The sequence below is a fragment of the Meleagris gallopavo genome, chromosome 12 (genome assembly GCF_000146605.3).
Source record: "Meleagris gallopavo isolate NT-WF06-2002-E0010 breed Aviagen turkey brand Nicholas breeding stock chromosome 12, Turkey_5.1, whole genome shotgun sequence".
NCBI lineage: Eukaryota > Metazoa > Chordata > Aves > Galliformes > Phasianidae > Meleagris > Meleagris gallopavo.
Window position 1 is genome coordinate 3,708,993 of NC_015022.2, and position 16,761 is coordinate 3,725,753.

At 36.9% G+C, this 16,761-nt stretch overlaps 1 protein-coding gene across 1 annotated transcript in view; it reads left to right on the top strand.

Annotated features, from left to right (window-relative positions):
• Positions 1–6: 6 nt before the first annotated feature.
• ZNF280D (zinc finger protein 280D) overlaps positions 7–16,761 on the top strand; it is a 47,346-nt gene continuing 30,591 nt past the window's right edge. The window contains 5 exon segments of the mRNA XM_019619398.1: positions 7–746; positions 3,572–3,717; positions 7,413–7,499; positions 7,600–7,970; positions 13,808–13,925. Coding sequence (XP_019474943.1) covers positions 3,579–3,717; positions 7,413–7,499; positions 7,600–7,970; positions 13,808–13,925 — 715 coding nt within the window. The 5' untranslated portion in view covers positions 7–746; positions 3,572–3,578.

The window sequence follows — 16,761 nt, forward strand, 5'->3', positions numbered from 1 at the left end:
GAAGGAATGTTAATTATGTATGTAAGCCTAATAAATTTCAATGACTAGCCTTAGTTTTTGCTGGCCAGAGGCAAACAAACATCAGCTGTGCAATAGTGAAAACAGGAAGCCTTTTTTCTTTTTTAATATTGTTGCCTTTTTAAGCTGTATCTTTATGAATTCTCATGTTATTTTAAAATGTTTTGAAGAACTTGTTCACAACTCTTGACGCTTTCTAGGTTAGAATGGAGGTTTAAATATTTTAATTACATATCTGGGATGTCACTGGAGTTACGGACCTTTCTGATCCATTGGCTGCTTTTGAGATGTGCGTACGAATTCATGCTTGTATTTGTACAGAGTAAAAACAAACTAATAAACAATGCAGTGGAGGCTACATCCACTGGCAGATATTGGTGGAGAGGGCAGAAGGTGTCACTGTTATTGTTGGCTTTGAGAGCAACCACTAGCAGAATTCTTGACAGGCATGTTCTGCATTTATGAAGTTAAAGCTGTAAACTTTGAAGCAAACTGTACACTAAAAACTGATGTAAATGTTTCTTTTGGCAGTGAAGACTATTTGAGCAGTTCCTGCAGATTTCCTGTAGTGAAACCTGTTCCCCTTTACTGCACTGTGATTCCTTAGGCTACTGATTTTTTTTTTTGACCTTTCAGTCACACCAGGCTATTTTTAATGCGCACAGGTTTGTGTCCTAGTGCCTTGAAAAGCTATACTAACACAGCTGAAGGAGCAGCACAGGAGCAAGGTAGGAACTTGTTTGACTGTGTTGCCAGGGAAAATGTCAGATAAAGTATGGCTTCCCTTCATGGCATTGGAATGAATGCTATGGAGAGAACTGAAATAATTTGGTACTTGCTTTTAAAAAGCATTGCTTCTTTTTGAGTCACCTCTTGAGAATTCTTTGAGGTGCATTGATTCATAAAATGGAATGGCTCATAAGAGGTGATACCAGTTGATATAACCTTCTAAAAGTCCAGGCTTATGTTATCAAATTTACATTAAAAAATAAAAATAAAAATCAGTCACATTATGGTGCAACTGAGGTTATCACATGCTAATGTAGTTTTCTTGGTATCCTGTTTTTGTATAAACTATTTGTGCTCTCGCATTCTCTGAGTATGTTTTATAACTGATTACTTTTTTCCTAAGGTGAAATAAAATTAATTTTCTTAAATAAAAATACTTCTTGCCTTCATATATATGTGTTCAGTTACATGAGCAATGGCTCTTAAAATGCTCTTTGCTTTCTGCCTTGAAGTTTGACAAACATCATCTCTCAGTAAGTAAAACAAAGGCATCTACAGAGGAAGAGTTGGCTTTGACTCTTAAAACCTGGCACATGGCCCCTCTTGTTTCTGTAACATGGAAATAGGCTTCACGCTCTTTTTTTTCCTGTGACAAGAGCTTGGACTCGTGTCCTGTTTTCTTAGCACCTTGTTGAACTCCAGCACCTTAATCTGCAGAAGTAAGGAAGAGTATAGCTCTCCACTGTTAGATTATCTCCAAAATGTGGCATGCAACATTAGCAGGCCCGTTCTTCACACTTCAGTGCAAATAGAGGCAGGATTTTGACTGCTTCTCTGTGATAAGCTGTCTCAGACTTGCTGTCAGTCCATCACCCAATCTTGCAGTGCATTCTTCCTGTCCTGAAGTTGTCTCGTCTTATTAGATATTAGATGTTTTCTTACTGAATATGTGCAGAATACTTTGGTTTCAAATACTGTTGAAAGCTAATGAGGAGGTATTCTTAGCTTTGAGTCATTGTATTTTCAAAAGAGGAAGTTGTATCAATGTTTAATATATATGTTGCTCTTCAAATATTTAGGGAAAAGAGAAGATCCTGGGAAACCACAAGGAAAATTCTTGAGTAAACACCCTTTACGCATTAATTATTCAGTTTAAGAAGAATCAATTCATAAATATAATCTTGATTTTGATCACTTTGTATATAAGGCTTGATAGTCTTTAATGCCATAATCATCCATAATCTTTATTTCTAAAACATCCGAGCTTGATTGAATGTGGGCAGTTGATAAATAGATAAACAGAATTAAGATTCAGCTCAATCCCTGAAGTCTTAACATTTACTAAGGGTTTTGGTGTTAGGGGTCTAGACAGTCAAAGAAAAAGATCAGAGTTCATGATGCGTTTCCAAAATCAATGCCTAAATGAATAGTTTTTACCTTCACATAATTCCAGCTGCTTCTGAGCAGAGATTAGCTTGCAGCTACAGAAAATTGCAAGGCTTTCAATTAAGTGCTATGGGATCACAGACTGCAGGGGTTAGAAGGGACCTCTGGAGATACCTAGTCCAGCCCCCTGCAAAAGCAGGCTGCACAGGAAAGCATCCAGGTGGGTGCTGAGTATTTGCAGAGGAGACTCCACGACCTCTCCAAATGGTTTGTTCCAGTGCTGTATCACCCTCAAAGAAGTTTTCTCATGTTTGTTTGGAAATTCCTGTGTTCTACTTTGTGCACATTGGCTCTTGTCCTCTTGCTGGGCACCACTGAAAAGAGCTTGGCACCATCCATTGACTCCCGCACATTAGGTACTTATAAGCATTGATATGATTTTCTCTCGGTCTCCTCCAGCATGAACAGTTCTAGGACTCTCAGCCTTTTCTTGTATGGGAGGTGCTCCAGGCCCTTCATCATCTGTGTGACTCAGCACTCCAGATGTGGCCTCAGCAGAGCAGAGTAGTGGGAAGCACTGCCTCCCTTGATCTTCTGGCCACATTCTCTTTAATGCTTCCCAGGATGTTGTTGGTCATCTTGGTCACAAGACGCAGTAGTCAGTCTGTTGGCCATCAGAAAGCTCAGTCGGTCTCTAGAGCTCATTTCCAGCAGATCAGCCCGGAAGCTGCACTACTGCATTCAACTTCACTGTTTTACTGTGAATCCTGATCCTGCTTATTGCAGAGGCAGCCCTTTGGTTTTATGAAATGAAAACTAGTGTAATGTCTTATTTCCTGTACTGTTCAGAAATGCTTTCAAGATTATTTAACAAGGGATGGGAAGCCCTGGTAAAATCTTAGTTTTTGCAAATGTGGTGAGTTGTGAGCTTTTGTGTTTACATGCGTTGTGTTTTTTGGCTTGATATTTTTTTAAAATATGTGAATAGAATACAGCTCCATCTAGGCTTTAAGTTATTCAGTTTTGCCATGTATATTACATGTTTTGTCATGATAAGGGCATTCATATGACTTATGAGTAATATAACTGTAATAGAGGTGTTTTAAAGGATACCTTCCACTGTAGTTTAGAAGCTTGCTCTTGTGGTTACTTACATAAATGATTCAAAAACAGTTTAAGTGATATGGGAAATGTCTTGGGAATTTTTGGAAGCTTAATAGCAAAGATGAGGATTCAGAATTATCAGAAGTTAAATGAACTGTTGATCTTTGGAGATCACTTAGATCAGATCAGGTTGAACCTGTGTGGAATGTGGTGGGGAGGAAGCTATTCTGTGGGGATCATTGGCAAGTACAGTAATTTTTGTTACTTAACAGCTGTCTCACTAAGTACGAATGTTTATTGAATATTGTTTTAAATTAATTTATTTACTGTCTAGTCTCAAGATGGCAGAGTTGTTCATGGAATGTGAGGAAGAGGAACTAGAACCATGGCAAAAGAGAGTGAAAGAAGTGGAGGAGGATGATGATGATGATGAACCGATCTTCATCGGGGAAATCTCAAGCTCAAAGCCAGCTAGTACATGTAAGATAACATTTTCCATAATTTGACAGATACTTTATAGTGTGAAACTTCAAACTTGCTTTAAAAATACAGAATTTGTAGTGTTAAGATTTAAGGATTTCTTCATTTTAGAGCTGTTTTTTAGTTTGTTGTCTTATACTGAAGCTTGGAAATTTTAGTTCCTAAAATATGCCCTAAAATATGCGTTATGTGCAGCTGTGTGTACCAATAAGCTTAAATCTCTCAAGTAGAAGCAAAGACATTTGAGGATTTTAGCATTGATAGTATGGTTAAAAGTCTAGTATAGACAATGCTGAAAGCATGCAATTGCTCTTAATAGAGTTGATATTTAAGTAGATACCTCGCCTCTCCCTGCTAAAGTAAATGCATGAATTCTAGTCTTCATGCGGCAGTTCCTCTTATTTTTCTCTGCTGCTCATTTTGTGTGTTTAAAGTCAGTCTGAATGTGTGGACATCATTCTGGTAACTGTCCAAGTGTGTATTAATAAAGGCATAATCGGGGAAAGTGTATAATGTGAAAATAGTACGAGCCTCTCTGCTAAGTTAGAGGTTTCTACTAATAAACTCATTCACTCCCTATAAACTAAGAGATTTTTCATCGAGTTCTGTAGTTTTCTCCGATTGCAGGTAGTACAGGGAATGAGTGTAGGTGGTTATGGTGACAGCAGATGTATAAGGATTCAGTGTTTGTCCTGTGCTTGATCTTTGGCAGGTAAGTGAAGGAGAATACTTATTTTTGCTACTTCGATTGATTTGAGAATGACAAATTTTGATCCTATGTGTGGCTTGTAGTCAATTGTTAAGAAGTTTTGCCTAAGCATTCTCTGGTTATCAAATACACAAGACTACCTGGTTTCACGCTGTCTGGTTTTGCCTCATCTCTGCTGTGTTTTTATTTGAGATTGTCATAGGCATTTTCTGAAGGTATATAGTTTATGGTAAAGAATCTCAAGGCAAGATGTTAAACTAGGCTCTTCCCCTCGCTCTGCTGTGTGGACTCTGGAGCTATTACTGGCTATTCTGTCATCTTCAATCATATTACTTTCATCTTGCATCTGAGCTCTGTTTTACTTTGTTACTCGCTGGGAATTATCTTTAATACTTTTTTGCACTACCTTAAAATTTTTGAAAATGATGTTTTAAATGTTAAAGAAGTTGATGTTAGAGCTCACCTAAAAATAGTTATTAATGGTTAATGGTTTTGAATGCTTGAAAAATAGTCTAGATCCTCTTGAAGATTTTGAAGAATACTTGAAATTTAAGAATCTGTCTGCAGTTATAAGCTTCCAGAAGGATAGAAAAAATACCCTTTACTGTAATGTTATGAGCTCTAAGACCTCTGGATTTCTGTTGGTTGTTAGCATTAGATCGTGGAATTGGAGGATTATTAATGTGCTAGACATACATTAGAGTAACAAGTATGCCAAGTTTCATTGCATCGTTCTATCTAAATGTTTTTTTCAAGTCATAAAGTACAAAAACGTGTTGCAGGTGAGAACTATAATTTTCATACAATTCAGTAATTTCAAGAACTGTGGGTAGAATAGGCTTGCAATGTATGCATCTTATTCTAGAGCTGTCCATGCTCAGTCCTGACACAAGTAAAATCACTTATGGTGTAACTTCTTACTTTCTCTTTTCCTTCCCTTTCCCAATTTTTCTCCTTGTAATCTTCTACTTCACTATCAAAAACAACTATGGAAGAATGACCTCAGTTCTTCTTTGGCTTGTAAGTAGTACTGCCTGGCAGTAGTCAGGCTTTGGTTTGCAGAATCTTTGTTGGTAATAGGCAAACCACAGCACTCAGCTTTCCTTACCACTGCTGTTTGGTTTTTACACAAGAAAACTCCTATCTGGTCTGATGGCAAATGGAGGCTTGCCTATTATTCCTAATTTTTCTGAAAGGTATGTTTTCTGCAATATATGGCCATCTTTTTAACCTTCTGCTGGCAGTGCAGTTATTAACTGTTACACAGACTAATGTGGAAAATTGGAAGGAAGTAGTTAAGGACCCCAGCTTTGACATGCTGGCTCAATGAATGTTTGGTCAAGTGACTCTTCCACTTCCGAGGATCAGTAGAGTGGGATGAAAAGTAATTTGCACTTTATTTCTTTTAATGTTTCTTACAATTGTTCTTTTTTTTTTTTTTTTTTGCAGCTACTGTGTGTGTTTTTCTTGCTTATGTTTTTATGATCATATAAACTTGCCTTTTGGTGCTTTAAAATGTTCTTCTGTTATGGTTTGATACTGTTTTATCTAAACAGGACAAATAATACGTGGGAAGGAGAAGGAGCAAGTCAAGTCTTTGAGAAGTCAGTTGTCACGCAAGTTTAGTTTCAGAAAATCAGTGCTTTGAATTTATAAATGTTCTTTTTTTAAACAGTAAATTGTCAGTATGTTTTTAGGATATGAATTTTCACTGCATCAGGCTGCCTGAAGCGGAAAATGTTCTGTGAACCATAACTTGTAGGATTTTACAATAGCTTGTTTTTTTATTTTCTTCTGTTTTTTTTTTTGTGTGTGTGAGGATAAACAGAGGCTTTTGTTTTGTTGAACTCTGGAATTTAAATACATGGTATGGATTTGCTAACTGAAGAATATACATTTTCAGGTGAATCCCAAATTAAGCTAATCCTTGCTCATAGGTGATGTTGTTTGAAGTAAGAATAATACAATTTTTGCAGAAGTAAATTTATCATATCTTGAAAATGCAAGCCTGCTTGGATCTGTTGCAGCTGCTTTTTCATTAGTATTATCTGCGTGAGGGTAACAGGTTGAGAGCTGTGATCTGAGCTCTGCTGCCATTCAATTTATTTATCAGTCTGAGTACTATATGAACTTATCTGTGAAAACAGCCTTAAGATGGTTAAGCATGATTTATAGATGTTCTAAGATCTCTTGCTTGAGATTCTGATGTAATTTGACCCTGGTTTGAGAGGGTACTTCTGATCTTGTTGATTTGGAGCTTTAATATATGCGTGTTTTCACATGTTTGAGCAAGAAACCTGGCAGCAACATGAAATTAATTGAGAATCTGGTGGTAGAAGAGTATTTTGATTTGGTGAATGTTATTTTAGCATTCTAGAATTAACCTAAAACCCCATGTGAAGATGGAGATAGCTGAGGAATATTGGTTAGGGAGTAAGCATCAAATCTAAGAAACTTAACTTGTTTCTAAAAAAATTAGAGTTCTAGTAATAGACTGCTATCTAGGATATGTTAGAAAATCAGTCCACTCCAGTATGACTCTTAAGTCTTCTCTTTGATTTCCTTTGGTGCTGGAAACTGGAGTTTAGAAGTTATTGAGAGAAAATGGTTCCTTTTTTCTGAAGCAGTGGTAGCATTTGGGGGACTTCTTACATGCTACAAAGAGAAGTGAATAAATGCATTTCTTACAATCAGATCAGCTAAATATTAATGAAATGTTCATACTTTGTTTGCACTCTTATTTGTATGTTCAACTATCTCCAAGAAAATAAAACTGAGATTCTTAGGTAAACTAGCCAGCTTAAGATAAATAGGGTAAAACATATCTTAATTTGTACAAATGATGTTTGTTTTGCCAGGTTTTTAATTTAGAAATAATATTATAAGTCAAATCTTACTTGGCTTAATTTGTGGTTATGAATGCTTCTTTTAATTTGCAAAGAGATATTAATTTAACTGCAATTAAGTTAAATGTAACTTTTGACAGATATATTGAACAGAGTCAACTTCAGCTCATCACGAAGGCAGATACAGAATGGTGCACCCAGTAGCGGTATTATATTGTCCTCGTATGGTAATTGGAAAAAAAACGAACACACACAGAACCACAACTCTTTATGTAATATCTGGCCACAAAAATTATGTAATGTTAACTTTGGAATCCTTTGCAACAGGTACAGTTACTTCATTCAAGTCTGACAGTCACCGTTATGCAACACCTGCCTCCAGTCCCAGTGCCATGCCTGTTTCATCAGTGTTTCAGTCTGTATCCAGATCTACTGCTAGCTCTGTAGCAGTTCAGCCATTGTCTAGACCAGTGAATGTTTCAGGAGCTTCACAGACGCTGCAGAGACCGGTTGCTGGATGTTTATCAACACAGCAGATGACCCGATCAAGTTCTGGAATATCACAGCCTGTTAGCAGACCTGTAACCATTCCAGTCACGACACAGCCAGTATCAAGAAATATCACGGTTCCTCTAGTGGCCCAACCTGTATCCAGGCCAGTGACCTCTGTAACAACACAGCCTGTCATACTCAATCAGGTGAGTTTTTATTCCCTTAAATTTTAAAATACTCAGATGTAATAGTGAATAAATTGAGGAACATACTGATTCACATAGTTAAATAACTTGAAGACCTTGACTAGACTTAGAACCTAGTATTACATAAACTGTAAAGATTGTAGAACCATAATCTTGCACTAGTTAATGAAAATATATATTGATAATACTGATTTTACAAACTCTTTCTAAGTATCAGATGTGCTGCTTGGCTTGAGAATGATAGCTTTAGCTAGTAACACTAGTGTTACATTAAATGAAACTCAGCATTGTATTAAATGAAATCAGTGGACAAAGGGAAGACAACTGATGTCATCTATCAGGAATTCTGAAAGGTTTTTGGCATGGTTCCCCACCACATCTTTATCTCTAAACTGAAGAGTTATATATTTGAAGGATGAACTATTAATTGCATAAGGAATCACTTGGAAGGTGGCAGACAGGCTTGTGGTCAACATGTCCACATGGAGGCTGATGGATGTCCATCCTGGGACCTGCACTCTTTAACATCTTTTATCAATCACATAGGTGATGGAATCGAGTTGCACCTTCAGCAGGTTTGCTGATGACTGGTGCAGTTGATATAGCAGAAAGAAGGGATGCCATCCAGCAGGGTCTTGATAAATTCTAAAGGGCCCTTGTAAACCTGACAAGGTTCAACAAAGTGTAGTCCTTGTGCTTGGGTCAAGGGAATCCCAGGTATGCATACAAACTGGGATAACTCCTTGAGAGTAATTCTGCAGAAGGGGGACTTGGGTCCTGGTTGATGGGAGAGACAACATGAGCCAGCAGTGTGCTCCTGCAGCCTGGAAAGCCAATGGTATCTTGGGTTCCATCAGAAGAGGAGTGGCCAGCAGGGTCAGGGAGGTGGTTGCCCCCCTCTGCTCTCATGAAGCTCCAGCTCGAAGTACTGCGTCCAGGTCTGGGGCCCAGCACAGAAAAATGTGGAGCTTTTGGAGAGGGTCCAAGAGAGGGCCACAGTGGTGATCCAAGGCCTGGAGCATCTTTACTATGAAGATAGGCTGAAGGAACTGGGCTTTTTCAGCCTGGAAAAGAGAAGGCTAGAGGGAGACCTCGTTGAAGTGTTCCAGTTTTTAAAGGGTGTTTGAGGAAAATCAACTTTTTACACAGGATAGTGATAGGACAAGGGGGAACAGTTTTAAACTAAAGGAAGGGGGATTTAGGCTAGATGTCAGGGGAACATTTTTTTACAGAGAGAGTGGTGAGATGCTCTAACACGTGTCGCAGAGAGATTGTGAATGCCCCGTGCCTGGTGGTGTTTAAGGCCAGATTGAATGGGGCCCCGGACAATCTGATCAAGTACTTGATCTTGAGCTGGCAACCCTGCCTGTGGCAGGCGTGTTGGAACTTGGTGATCCTTGAGGTCCCTTCTATCCCAAGTCATTCTATGATTGTTAGTCATGCATCAGTGGTGTTTAGGTTATGTGGAGAAATGATGGAAATTCTCATTCTCTAGATTTTACAGAGATACATTCTCTGCTTAGAAATGAATCTTCAACATTGATGAATTAATTTAATATTTCAGTGACTTCTTTTGGTGCTTAAAGTAGTGTTGCATATTTCCCACCAAATTTTTACAATGCTTCTTCTGGAGTTTTAGTGCTTAAGAGAATGTAGTAGCTTCTTAAGTGTTTTTCTTTTTGGTTTATTTAGCAGCTGTAGTAAAAAAAAATAGTATGAGAACAAGGAAGCAAGCGATTAGAAGTTGCAGCATCAGTATTTGAAATGCTGAATTCTTAAGATTTGTTCTAAATCATTGTGGAGGAGGGGAAGATGGATTATAAAGAAAAACAATACAGTGGAATTGTTGCCTGGAGACTCTTGCTAGCTCATTAGGGAGGAACTCACACTTGCCAATTTTCAGTCTTAAGCAGCTGATTGGGAATTTGCAGAGAGATATTTTGGGTTACATCTAGTAAAACATGGTAGCTGAATCAGTATCTTGGTGTCTTTAAAAGCCTAAAATAATGGATATTTGGGCATCTGATTATATGTTATACCTAGATTGCCTCTGTAGTGCTCTTTAATCTGTATTATCAAGCAGACCAGGTTAACATGGAAAGGTCTATTTCATGTAACATACTCAAATATTTCAAGTCTGTGAGTTTTCTTTTAATAAATATTTATTTATGCCATAGTACGCATGTTAATTCTTTTGAAAGAGTGTTAAGGTGTATTGCAGAATCTCTGCTGCAGAAGATTGCTTCCTTCCATTTTCCATCCATCTTTTCCAGAGAAGTCCAGTGCATATGTATTCTGTGTTCTCTTAAGAAACTGGCACTGCTGAGTTGATCTCATACTGTGTGGTTTCCTCAAAGTCTTTACGTTTTGGTCATGGCTTTCATGAGCTCTGTAATATTTTAAGTTTATCCTAAGTACGTTCTTTGCATGGTACTGTTAGGAAGATTGTTCTGATGGTTTTGCTGGTTATTTTTTTTTCCTTTCTTAAAACATACTGAAAGTGGGTCTTTCATGTGTTCAACTGAAATCTTCCAGATTTTGAATTAATTTTCAGCTTCAGCTTTATCTACAATAATTTCCCTTATCCTTTTATTGTTCCTGTCACTTCATTATAGTATACTTTATTTTTTTTTTCCTTTGAGGTGGGGGAAAGGCTTTTATGATGTGCCGCCTGTTTTTTAGTGAGCTTCTTGGTTAAAGTTCTGTGATTTCTTTTTTTAAATATCACTCCTGACACTTTGTCATTTATTCTTCTTAGTGCTGTATGTATGCTACCTGTATTTTGGTTCATGTCCTTGGTTTGAATTGTCTTCATTCGATAACAACTTAGGCTTTTTGCATTTTTTTTTCCTTTTCTCTTTATTTCTCTCCAAATCACCACTCTATATTGATGGTTTTCTGCCTTGAGCTTTCCTATTACATTTTCATTCTTGCATTTTCTATTCCTTCCCAACTTGATTCTTCCTTTTTGTATTCTTGTTACAGCGCTATTGTTAATTCAGTTTCAAAATGTTTCAAATTGAGTTTGGCTTCAGTGGTACTGTCTATGCCAGTCCTAATGAATCCGGAGCTCCTGCTATTGTATATGGTAGCATAGGCTTATTATCTTCTTTAAGATGCATTCGTTAGGAGTGATGAAGATTTTTCTATAAGTCAGCACTCAGAATGCTTTGCAGTAAGCCAGTGCCACTTCTGTGCTTTTCTCCCCTAACTGGCTAGGCACTTTCCTCGGTGTGAGCATATTCAGGTTTCACTTCCCCCTAGTGAAATTTTGGGAGAGCAAAGGTCTGATACCGTGCATCATTCTAATTCTGTGTGGGTTGGCTATTAATTAGCATGTTACTAATTAGCATGGTTCTGGCAGTTTGGGAATCTAGCCGTGCACCTTAAGTTTAGTATTTTTGCTAGTCTTCTGGAAAACTGAGTGGTGGCATATAGTTATTTTTACTTACTTGAGCCCTGGCAACATCATTTATAAGAATATCAGTCTTAGACTTTCTGCACATGAGATCACCTATGCGGATTGGATTTTTTTCATTGATGTGGTAAAGTTCTGTTATTCAGAACATCTTTGTTTTCTGAAGCGTGAGAAGATGTTTATTTTCATCCACTTCGCTCTGTTGTTTTGCATATAAAACCAAAATATTTTAAACAAAAGGGGACATTTGGAGAATATTGTGACTGAATTTCCAGGATGTCAGTTTTTACTTCCTTCCTCCTCATGCAATCAGTACACAGTAGGGAGATGTACACATGCCGTCAAAATTCCTGGTCTTTTGGAGAAATGGTAGCAGCTCTCCAAACAAACAAACAAAAAAAGCCCACACAAGGTAGTAAGAAAGGCATGTTTTACTTTCATGGATGTACTGATCATGTTTAAAGTTAAGGTGGTTCTGCAAAGTCTTCCACCCAGTCTAAGAGCTACCACAGGCTTACTAGCTGAAAAGAGGGGTTTACAGGATAAGCTGCTTTGCTTGTAATTTCGCTGTCTCGTACGAAGCCATCATGGATTCAGTAAAACCTGATGTGTTACAACCTGTGTAGTTGTTGCTCATAAAAAGTAGAGCAAAGATGTTTAGTAACTATTAATGTTCTTAGCATTATTCTGATTTGCACAGCTGCTCTTGAACATTTATGTTTAATTTGGTTACATTGGATTAGATCACTTGCCAGAGAAAAGAATGGCTCTTCATTATCATTAAGGTCCTATAGTGTCTTCATTTAAGAGTTATACAATAAGAAGAGGGGGTGGAGAGAAACACCTTTTGTTTTATTAAATTCTTTCCTGGTACTTAGGAGTCCTAAAACAGGTTATCATACCTGAATGCTGTATGTGTATTTGTGTATTCCTTGAGACTTGTTTCCATCAGTCTTAGTGTGGTGGTAGTTAAATATGTAGCAATTTAAATGTGAAAATATCCCTTTGTATGCTTGCTTACTAGGGTGAGAAGCATTCTAAGGGACTGAACTTTACTGCATAAGATGTTGTGGTCTTTGTTTCATGAATACGTTGATGACAAAATGCACGTATCGTAGAATCATGGAATGGGTTGGTTTGGAAGGGATGTGGAAGATCGTGTAGTTCCAGCCATCTGCATGGGTGCTGGATAATCATTTTTTTATGTATGTGCATTGGGTTATCATTTTTTTTTCCAAAGGATATGCAGCTAATCCTTTCTAGTTTTGTTTCAAGTGCAGTTTGATGAGGTGCAACTAATTGTGTTATTCCAAAGTAGAAAGGTCAAGTGCCACCATAAGTGCCATTCATACATTAATGTTGAAATTGAATGCAACTCTATCATAAGGTTTTTCTTAATGCATTACTACTATTACTGAAAATATTTCATTTTCCAGATTTGGTTAGTATGAATGGCCTATTGAGATGTGAGCAGCACTGATGAAGTTTGGGCAGTGTTTTTCACCAACTTTACCCTCTAGCTTTAAATATTTGTAAGGAGAAGTAACTTTCATGGTTCTCTCAGGTTTCTTCAAGCAGTACTTAGTAAGTGGTCACGGAGGTTGTTCAGTTTTAGTAGTTTTCAGTGCTGCAGCTGAGAAATGAAGACTATTTCATTTTTTAAATAATGGGTCTTGCTAAAGGACAAACCTGTTAAACTGAAGGGTAGAAGGGTACCTGTACTTGCAAAAGTGTCAAGATGCTGAGAAACATGAACCTACTTTCGCATTAGCTGTGCTTTGAAAATCGTGTTGGAGTGTATTATTCCAAAAAGCCCTTTTGAAATTATTCTATGTTTAAAAAAAAAAAAGGCAAACCATAACGACATCACGAATTTGAGTGCTGCTCACAGTCAGTGTGCTGTAGGTATTGTTGGCTTTCATTAAAGCTTGGTCGTGTGCAGCAAGTTTGTTCACCTGAGTTCTGATTTCAGATCTTTTAAAATACAAATAGCTATTACATAGGAGTGAAAGAGAAAAAGATAAGTGTCTGAGTTTGTGTTGAAGGAAGAAAGCACTACAGTTTTCTTAGAAAAATAATTGAGTACAATTTGAAATATCATAAGACTTGTACAAAAGCAGGTACCATTAGCAATCTACATAGTTCAAGTTGTGTTTCATAAAATGTTCTTTCTTGGGTCTTACGGCTATTTTTTGGAGATACAGCTATGAGTAATTTAACAAGCACTGGTAAGAATTGCATACTTCTAAAATGTCAAAATAAACTATTTTGGGGACACTGTAATTAACTTGATTTACAGATGAGTACTTATGAGTACTTGTAAGCAATCATATGTTTTTAAGAATAAACCCTTTGAAGCCTGAAATTAAAAAAATGTTAAACCTCAAATTTCTTTTCCTTCTTGAAAATATCTTACTAGGATTATATTATGGATTCTCCACCAGATGCACCAGATAATACATCTGGTATACTGTTCGGTGTGAGACAGAGCTCGGGAGTTCCACAGTACCAGACAGAGCCAACAGTGAGTCTGACAGGTGGGTATGACTGTAGTAGTTGGTAGAAGAAAGAAACAGAGTAATGGCATTTAAGTGTGGTGCAGATCTTTGGGTTGTAATTTTAAATAAAATTTTTAGAATGTAGAAGTCTAGAGCTTTTTTCTTCCCCTATATATTACACTGTGGCTATATAATGCTTAATGAAATAAACCTCAGAACTTTGTGTTGTCAGACTTGGCTTTTTATTGCTTTAGATTGAATTATTGTGTAATGTTCATTTAGATTAAAAAAGAATACTGCCAGATCCACTGTAATCTTTTTGACAGATAAAGGCTTATTTTCTTCATATCAAACACTCTTTGGCTAACATGAATAGGAATGGCTGTTAGCAAGAGAGGGGCTGTGGAACAGTGCCAGAAGAACTTCCTGTGTCTGCTGAGTGGATTCCCAGTGATGATTATCTTGGTTTCCTGACTGCTATATGTAGCACTTCGAATAAATGGGATCAAAAGGATCCTTGTAGAAAGGGAAAAGGAAAGAATATTGTTTGGCAATTTTTTTTTTTTTTTTCAACTAGCTAAGTTGTATTTCAGCAGGAACTATTTTACCTACTTAAAAACAGAACAAACCACTTTTTGGTCATAGCAGATGAAAGCACGTAGTATCTTCAATCGTAAACACACTGTAATTTGAAATTTCCCCTTTTTTTGTAAAGGATTGCACTTTTCTAATAACTGACCATAATCCTATCAGCAAGTTATAGATAAAAAAATTTCTGGTTTGTATGGTAATGGGCTATGTAAAACGAATGGCCTAACAGTCATAATAGAAGTAACATAAACCCAGTTGTAGATTGCTAGTCTCTTCTGCTTGATATGATAATTTTTTGTGTGTCTAGTTTAGGTATTTGCTGCAGCTGCTCATCAGTGAAGGCAGTACATTTCTTTGCATGTGTCCAACTAGTCTGTGATCTGATTCTCCTCTTAGTGGAACAAACAGCTTTTTCTAAAGTAAGCAAGGGTTTTATTCATTGCACATGGTTTGGTTTCAACTCCTGTTCTTCAAAGCACAGATATTAGTATAGTTATAACTTTCTAATTTAGGAAACTTGCATATTTAATAATTATGTATATTTGGCTCTTATCCAGAAAAATGAAACACTTAAAGGCATCAAGGATTGTAATTCATTGTGTCTTAAATATTCCGTACTTAGTGTATGTCTATTTCAGTAAGATACATGCACAATTCAGATATTGAAAGGTTTGTAATTCCTGTTTCAACCTTCATTGAATGTCTTATGCTCCTTTACGACCCTGAAGGCTAATGTAACACATAGGTAATTCTAAATATCACATTCAATGATACAATGTGCATTGCAGTAGCCAAGTGTCTCATAATGGCTACAAAACATTTAGGAAGGTTTTCAGCAGGAGAGTGAAGTGAAGGTGTCTGACAGTTTTGGCTGTGTGGTCTGTTGCATTGAACAAACTAGTCTGAAGCATCAGTGGTACCAGGAACTTCTGTTTCAATGTATCAGACCGAAGCCACCTTAAGATGACAATCAAACCAAGACCTGTTTTATACCAGTTAGATATTAAATAATACTTAAAATAAATTTTGTTTATTTTTGAAAAATGCCTTAGAATAGATGGTTTTTTAAATGAATGAACAGCAAAATTCAAACGCAAATGGATCTGTGATCTAGTATGGTTATAACTTTTTTGAAAGAGGGAATTTATTAGGTGAGAGGTGTATAAATCAAGGTAAGAATGCTTGCTTTATAGCTTACTGTATAAAATAATCCTCAGGAGATTTTAAGTGTCACAGATAGGTGAAGGTTTTGGGTTTTGTTTTTTTTTTTTTTTTGTAATAGGAATTATTACTAATTTTGTTAACATGTAAGGATTTTTTTCTTTTGAAATCAGGGTTTCTGTAGTAAACTGAAGTATTTTACTGAAGATTCTTGAAAAAGGCCTTCTGTCTTATCCCTATCCCTTACTACCCAGCTATACATAATTAAATATATAGCATTCATGACTGATGTGGGTTGGTGGCCTTGTGCTGAGGTGGATTCAGCAATGCAGAAGAGTGCAGAAGTTGTAACAGCTGTATGAAAACTTTTTGTGGTCAAGTAAAGAAGAAATAGGAAAATATAGCAAGTGAGTACATATGAGGCATAATGTGATAAATTTCCAGATGCTCAAACATCAGCCTTTCCTGCTGGGAATCTGCCTCAGAGGACTGGACAGGAAGACAGTTTGCTTGGTGTAGGTAGTTATCACTGAATAAAAACAGCTTAGATGTGGAGCAGAGGATTGTTTTCTTAAATATTGGAATACTTCTATGTAACAAGTTATCTCTGATCATTAAGAAAGTTCTTAAGATAATAGTTCAGCTCCTAATTACAACAAGAGAAATTATTGGAACAGTTGGATAGATGATAGTGGAGATCAATGTCTTGGACTAGTTTTCTGCAAGTGCATACCTTATCATGCATAGTATTAAGGCTGTGTGCAGCCTGTGATTGTGAGATTCTGACAAGACCTGTGCTGTGACCTCAGATGTGCTGACATGGTGCTTCAGGTTTGCTTAGAGATTGATCTCTGTGTCAAGATAATGTTGACTGGGTCCCTAGTCCAAGGATAATCTTATAGTAATGGATGTGCTGGTTTCAGGACAAGATGAAGTCAAGTACTTAAGGGCCAGGTTATTAGGTAGTAGGCCTCGACATTTTTAGAAGTATTTTTAGGGACTTTTGTCTCAGAAATATTGCAAATAATCAGTGAATTGATTTATTTTCAGAAACGGGCAAATTGGCATGCTGTGATCACTTGCTGGAAATAACACTGTTTTCATCTTAGGTATTATTTTATGT